General features: G+C 43.5%; 1 protein-coding gene across 1 annotated transcript in view; it reads right to left on the minus strand.

The window, feature by feature from the left end:
* Positions 1 to 1,557: 1,557 nt before the first annotated feature.
* The window catches only part of palm3 (paralemmin 3), a 32,022-nt gene continuing 25,783 nt past the window's right edge, over positions 1,558 to 7,796 (minus strand). The window contains 5 exon segments of the mRNA XM_031871980.1: positions 1,558 to 4,557; positions 4,560 to 4,780; positions 5,780 to 5,827; positions 6,528 to 6,558; positions 7,549 to 7,621. Coding sequence (XP_031727840.1) covers positions 3,760 to 4,557; positions 4,560 to 4,780; positions 5,780 to 5,827; positions 6,528 to 6,558; positions 7,549 to 7,621 — 1,171 coding nt within the window. The 3' untranslated portion in view covers positions 1,558 to 3,759.

Here is a 7,796-nt window from a genome sequence, read left to right on the forward strand (position 1 = left end):
AATAATCAAAATACTAACTTTATTATTACTACTACTATTATTATTGATCCTATCAGACCAGTAAGCAGTGGTACTTAGATCCTCTACGGCAGTACAAGTACCAGTACAACAACTTACACAAATATGTAGAAATACATATCCACATCTTTAATAAAAATACATTATTTACAAATTAAACTGCTGACTGATAATACTAATAACAATAATACTTAGTTATTATTATTATTATTATTATTATTAATAATAATTTTGCTTCTATCAGATCAGTAAGCAGTGGTGGAAATGATCCTTTACTGCAGTAAAAGTATCATTACAACAATGTACACACACATTTCCACACCTTTGATAAAAGGTATATAACTATCGGCAACTTAAAATGAGTTACCGAGAGGCTGAGTAGGGGAGACTAACCTGCGGATGCGCATAAATGATTCACGGATCCAGGGGCTGAGTTTGTAGTTTTATTTGTAGACAACAAACAAACTTTGTGCTGAATAACACACATTGATAAAGTTCAAACATGCTTTCTCCTTGGTGTACGAAGGTAATCGACAGCTTTAACAATGATAATAGTAGTTTAATAGTGTAAATAGCTGATATCCCCATTGCTATCCCCAACACCACGCTACTCAATTACCGGAAGTGACAAAAAAGGGTGGACAAGATGGCACAGGTCATACCTGGCTCCTACAGTATATTATTAACAAATACACTTATTTTTATTTTATCATGTATTATTATTATTATTATTATTATGTAAAGTAGGCCAGAGGAGCTGCATGGCTCACCGTTGCTAATACGGCAAACATGTCTCAAATCTGTCTTCTTGTTTGGATATTATCAGTTGCACTGTGGTGTCTGATTGAAAATATCCCAATATCCACCTGTGGATTTAGTGACTGTGGAATAAAGGAACATTTTAGTACCACCCACTGTTCACACTGGTGTCTCTATCAGTCGGACTGGCACATACTGGTAATTTAAATAAAGTGGGGAAAAAACACCAATTGTTTTGTTATGGTATTTTAGAAAATGCATTGCGATAAATACACATTCATGGGCGGGAAGGAATAAAAAAAAAAAAAACACTATTCAAAACTTGCTTCGGCTTTGTTTGGCATGCTGCAAGTTCTTGGTTGTTAAAGTCTGGAGATTAGTGCCAGCCTAAAATGTACAACTATTGTTCATTCTGAATATGACCTTTCAGGAGAAATGTGCTTTTCAACTTTAAAATTAATCATTCCTTATTCCCACAGTGAGATACATCTCTGGCACACACAAGCAAACACTGCAATATGTGCTGAAGTCATAGTATAGGGCCTGACATTTTTTGGGGAAGACACATTTATGAGCATAACCAAAGTAACACTATGGTGTTCAGCCGTTACCGAATGGGATGGTGGCTTGTCATTAAGAAAAACGGATTAGCATGGAGGGGATGAACCGAGCGCACAAAACATAAAACTGTGTGTACATATTTTGCAGGCTTTTCTGATTATTCACAAAATCTCACATTCAATTTTTACCATCTGCCGAAAAGCAATCACAGACACTGTATATAGATCCACATCCACTTTATTGACACCATGAGTAGATATCATGCACCAAAGTGTTTTTCTCCTCAGTCTGATTGGCTGCGGCGGGACCAGTCCGGACAAAGCTCCTTGGTAGGATCCAGCTCAACATGTTGAGGCATGTCCAGACACTCCACCTGAGCCCGGAACTCCTCCAGCTCCTTCCGGTCCAACTGCCTCCTCCTGCTGAACAGGCACAATTCTGTTGTGTTTCGAGTTGGTGAATCCACGGTGAATCTCAGCGTCACACAGTCCGAACAGGATGTATGTAAGAAGGTCCCCCTGAAGTTAATTGACTCCCCAACCTTGATGTCAAAGTTCGGGCCATCTATGGAGATATTCTGGGACCGGTAGTGGCACTGGTCACCATCACGATTGGCTTGGGTGTAAGTCGAGTTGTGGAAATCAACACTTACGCTGTCGAAGGTTCGAAAAAGTTGCCCAGCTTCGATGAATTTCAGACTGTCTGCAACTAGAACCCATCTGCCCTCCAAGTGACCGAGATCTATTTGACCCAAAGGCTTAACCAGGTCTTTACAGTCCAGAGGAGCTGCATGGCCCACAGGCATCAAGCACAGGGCAGCGATGGCGCACACAGCAAACATGGCTCTGCTTGTTGAAATCAAAAGCCTCTTTACTCAGCGACACTGCAGCATCTGTCTGGAAGTGGTGATCGTTTAGTTTTATAGTGGCATTCAAAAAAAAAAAAAAAAAAAAAAAAAAGTTTCACAATACTGAGAGCAAAGTCCACCTGTGTTCTCTGTGACAGTAAAAATAAGAAATATTTGAGGACTGTGATCCCTGATTATTCACACTTCTGTTAATTGTATTACATGAAGCACTGTAACTCACATATTGATGATGGCACGCGCTAAAACATTTTGAATCGTATTGGCTCAAAAGCTACAACTTCAAAATGCGCACCGTTTCTTTAAATCCCTATGAAACCTATAATGCACACTGTTAAATTCATACGTCTCCCTCGACTTACTTGCACTGCAGTTTTCATGGTGGAATTTGTATTATAAAGCTCCATGGACTTGGACATGGATTTGTGAGACTTGTTGCAGGGAACACCAGGTGCATCATCTCATTAGTTCAGTCCCAGTGATCCCTCTCCTTTTTGCGGAACGTCCCGTTAGTTCTCTTTTTCCATTCAGGGGAACATTTAAAACAACTAAAACTGCATGGGTAGACAAATACCCAGCTGTCCCTGGGTTAGGACTAAGAAATAAATAACATTGCGAATCAAATGGTTAAACATTATCCAGGGTGTTTGTTTTTGCATGGTGCAATGTTGTCGTTTTTGGAGCATCAAGTACATCAAGCAATTTATCACAAATGTCAGTTTAATCATTAAATCATTCATCAATCATTTCAAAGCTCAATGCCACATGTTTCTGTATGCGGTTTATACATCCATGCACAGAGCTATGTCAGGAGCTCTGGAGCCCCGCTTTCAAAGGCACATCTGGTAAAAATACAAAATTCATACTTTCAGGCATCTCAAAATAATCTGGAGAAACTGGCAATGTCCCACAAAATATTCAGTGGTGCTCGCCGTTTATAAATTACACCATTTCATACTATTAGTCTGTGTATTGTCAAAACCTGTGAACAAAAATGTTCAGGCCCTATACTTGGATTAAAAGCATCTCTAATAAAAGATCAAAATCCATAAAATAATTCAGCTTTAAAATCATGAAATAAGAACAATGTCCTCTCTGAAACTCTCCAGATCTTGTGACGTAAAATCTCATATTTAGATTATGAAAATGACCTCATGAATTACACATGTGGATACAACAGTATAAAATAATACAGTGTTATTTTCGCTCAATTGCAGCTACTAGAAGAAGAGAATTTAAAAAGGGTAGTTCTGGGTAGAGAGCTCCTCAAGGCACTTAAACACAGACAAGTCCGGTCCACACCTCCCACCTGTCTTCACGTTGGAGAGAGCTCACTTCCTCTCGGAGTATCAAAACTCAAGAGTGAGATTAGGGAAGTTTCAAGATGAATACACGGAGTGAGGGCAGAGAGTAGGTGGAGAGGGAAGTAGATTGTGGGCCGATTAGAATACAGGGTGTGAAACAAAGAGACGAGGGGAGGAGTGTGTGTGGAGTTGAAGAGCAGAGAGACTGAGGAGGAGGAGGGAGAGAGGAGGTGAATGTACAGTGAGGGGCATCTACATGACAGAGCAGCACTGGCAGGCTTTGTGTTTGGGTGCCTCGGCCTCCTCTCCATGGCCGGCCCTGGCTGAGCTGTAAGTCTCTGTGCTGGCGGAGGCTGCTGCTGCTGCTGCTGGCTCTGCTTGGGCGTTGTTGGTCTTTGCCTGGGACAGGAGGGGTTCCCGCTCCCCCGGCCTGGCCTCGGTCCTCTGGCTCTCCTGGGGATCAGCCAGGGGCACCTCCTGGAACTGTCCAGGCGGCGCGGCAGGGACTTGGGCTTTCAGTGCCGCCTTGGCTCCCTCTGGTGACGTCGCAGCTTCACCCTCTGCAGGGACTTGGGCTTTCAGTGCCGCCTCGGCTCCCTCTGGTGACGTCGCAGCTTCACCCTCTGCCTCCAGCTCAGGGGCGAGAGCGGCGGGTTGCGCCTCGGAGTAGACCGGCAACGAAGCCACTGCAGTGCCCTCTAGGGCACCGGCTGGGGACTGCACCTGCGCAGAGGTCGGGCCTTCCGAATCTTTGTCCCCTCCTTCGGATTTTCTCTCTCCGTCTCCATTCTTCTCCACGCCACCCTGCGAGTCTCCATCTCCGGTTGCCCATTGTTCCTCTGCAGCGGGTTCAGTCGCCTCACTCTGCTCTTGTTGTGTGAAGGTTTCTGGAGCTGCCTCTGTTTTTACTTCCCCCTCAGCTTGCCCTCCCTCTTGGCCTGCTGCCTCTGTCTGCATGGTCTCCTGCTGGTGTGCAAGATCCTCAGGTACATCATCTCCGTCCTCTGTGATGATCACACGCTCTGCTCTCATCACCAGAATCCCCCCCCCCCCCCCTCCCCCTCCTCCTCCTCATTAAAGTTGACATTTGGAACCTGACTAAGCTCCGCCTCAGAAACACCAAAGCTCAACCCAGGCTCCGATTTCATGCCGCCCCCGGAGGCTTCTACTGGTCCGTTAGTGGAGGCCCGAGTGTCGTGATTGGTGTCTGCTTCGCCATTGGTCAGGACAGCCGCAGTTTCACCCAGCGGGGTGCTTTTTGTCTTCGCTTCATCTGAAGACAAAACACCAAGTAAACGTCACTGTGAGTTAAGGAGGAGATTTATGCACAATGGCATTAATTAGAAAAGTTATTGCTGCTTGATGCATTTCGATGAGGCCGAGTGAATTTGCAATCAATACACCACACTGTCATTTACGCTGATTATTAGCCTTCATTGTGTGGATGCACCGGGACTTGATTGCAACTAGAGTCTATGTCAGTGCTCAATACAGCTAATTTAGTTGTTGTTATGCAGTTAACAAAAGGCTCTGCCACCTATTAATCTCCACACATTACACAATGCAGAAGCTAATAAAGGGTAGCACTGCTTTAGCTACAGGCCATGAAGTGCAGCCTAATGAATGAAGGCTTTTATTTATCACAGAGCAGAAGGAGTGGATATTTATTGTACCGTAATGAGAAAAAAAATACGATATGAATTTTAAGGGTAAATCTTGAGATGAGAAGAAGTTAGACACAGTGAGCGGCAGATAAACTAGCAGCAGAACAAAGAGCATGCATTAGATATAGATTGTGCAGTCTAAACTTAAAGACCCTGCTTGATTTAAACACTATTTACTTCTCAGAAGTCTCTTGTCCACTTCAGCAGCTGTCCACGTCCCCGCTGCCTTTTAAAAATGCAACGTATGCCCTTGAGCGCCGCTTTGCATAAATATACATGTGCAATCTTAACATGCGTAAATATTCATTCGCAGCATGTATGAACTTTTTGTGAAGTGCAGGTATGCGCCCCGCCTTCCTTTGTGATGCTAATTTCTTAGTATATGCCATGCATACAGACACGCATTTCTATAAGGGGGTTTCATGGTCTTTGAGGGGTCAGGGTGAGATGGTGAATGGATAAGAATTAACAATAAGACAAGATCTTTTCAGGTTCAAAGGGATGACAGAGACAGATGTTGACATCAATGAGAATCCAGATGTGGTTCAATGTGCACAGGACTTGTTTCTGTGTGCATTTTACGACACACGAGTCAACTGCGTACCCACCCGAGCCATTGTTTTCACCGTTCTGCATGACAGCATCTTGGACCATTTCTGAGCAAGAAAATAAAAAGATATATATTCATTACTGGCAGCCATGTTTTTCAGTCAGACATGCAGTACAGAGATCATGAATTACGACAAGATGGAGCCCTAATTTCTCAGAAAACAACATCATAAGTATGCCTTTAAATCAAAATATTCAAACTAAGATGCACCTGTCACTGTATTATGAGGTCCCCACTAAAAACAGGGCTTAATCAACACACCTGCACTTCTTGCCAAAGTAACATTAGAAGATGATAAAACTAAGAATGTGTGACTTTTTCTTTAGATAGCGTCCAAGGTATGTGCAATGCAAGGAAAGACAGAAAAAAAAAAAAATATGCATTAAACAAATGAAATGTAATGAATACGTGCTGATGTAATTAGGTAAGAGCAGCTGTGGTAGCAGCCTGTCTGCACACAGCGGTGTTTAACGGGATAAAGCGTTGCAGGGTTGACATGTATTGGACAGAATAGTGTGTCGAAAGAGGACAGCGATGCTTCGCTCTGCACACAGTTACATAATAAGCTTGTCAGATTGCTTTAAAATCATCGTGTTGACTCTTACACGGAGGGAAATCTGCATCGATTTATCACTTTCTCTGCTAAAAATAAATAAATAAAAAGCTAATGGAGATGCAATTTTCTGAAATGTCCACTGTAATTGTATGATTTCTCTGCACCAAAAAGTGGATCTGATCCCACTTACCTGCTCCAGCCTCTGCTTTTTTCACGGCCTCCTGTTGGGTGAGAGGAACAGTGGAAGGATTCAATTTACTGTGACTGAAATGGTGAAACCGTTTGTTGTGTGGCCTGAACCTCTGGCGTGTTTGAAATACTGGAACATCACACAGGCTTCAAGGAAACAGACATATCTGTCCTCGTGTTGACTCGGTAGACATCCAACGCTGTAACCAGGAAGGACTGCACTGTAATAGTTAATGTGTCCACTGTGGTCTCTCAGATGAAGGACACATTCTGCCTGCTCACAAGGGGGAGTGATTGAGCTGAAAAGCCCTCCCTGACCTTTGAGAAGTTGACCCCCTTTTCACAGTTTGGGGTAGCGTGTACTCAACTGCATCAGATCTGCATAGATAAACAATTATCATGTGCACCTTTTTTTTTTTTTTTTAAAACAAGGACCTGAACACATCATCGCATTCCTTGTCTCATCAGAAAGCATTAGGCCAAAAAAACCCATTTGAGTTGCCAGACATTAGCTGTCACTCACTCTCAGTCGGCCCACTAGTCTAGAGCTTTGCTGCCAGGGCCCGTTTACAGTGATGCTTTTTTCACACAGAGGATGAGGTCATGGATTCAAAGTCTCTTTAATCACAGGCTGGTACAGCTATTAAAATAATCTTATCATCTGGAGCGGACAGTAGGAGGAGGAAGGGACAACTTCTTTTTCTACCATGAAGACCTTCAGCGAGGTGAGGCAAACACTTGCGCTTGGCTTGAGGTGAAGCAATAATTCCAGAGTGGATCAAGTGTTGAATTGTTTATGTAACAGGGCTGCTTGCGTTCACGAAGCGCTGAACAAGAGGCGCTACATCAAACGTACATTAAGAGAGAAAACAAATTATTCATGGCGAAAAAGCCACCGACAAGTTTTGGGGAGTTTGGGAAGATGATGGAGCAAGCTTGTTCCAACACATATCCCAAGCCCCTTTGTGTCCACAAGAGTGAGTGGGCGAGTGTGTGTGTGTGTGCGCGTGCAAGTTCCTCACCGTTTGGCCATCCTCCATCTGTTCCTTCAGTGACTCTTCCTCCTCTGCCAACCGCTGACTCTCTGACTGCAACCTGAGACGGACAAACGCACACAAAACATCAAATCTATAGCCTTACTTTATGTTCCCAATCCAAGTCACACTAAAGTCATGGTTTTTTTTTCTAGTACTATGTTTAAACTGCCCCAGAGGCCATGTGCAGTGTGTGTGTGTGTGTGTGTGTGTGTGTGTGTGTGTGTGTGTGTGTG

The sequence above is a fragment of the Anarrhichthys ocellatus genome, unplaced genomic scaffold (genome assembly GCF_004355925.1).
Source record: "Anarrhichthys ocellatus isolate YVR2014 unplaced genomic scaffold, GSC_Weel_1.0 scaffold61, whole genome shotgun sequence".
NCBI classification, from domain to species: Eukaryota; Metazoa; Chordata; class Actinopteri; order Perciformes; family Anarhichadidae; genus Anarrhichthys; species Anarrhichthys ocellatus.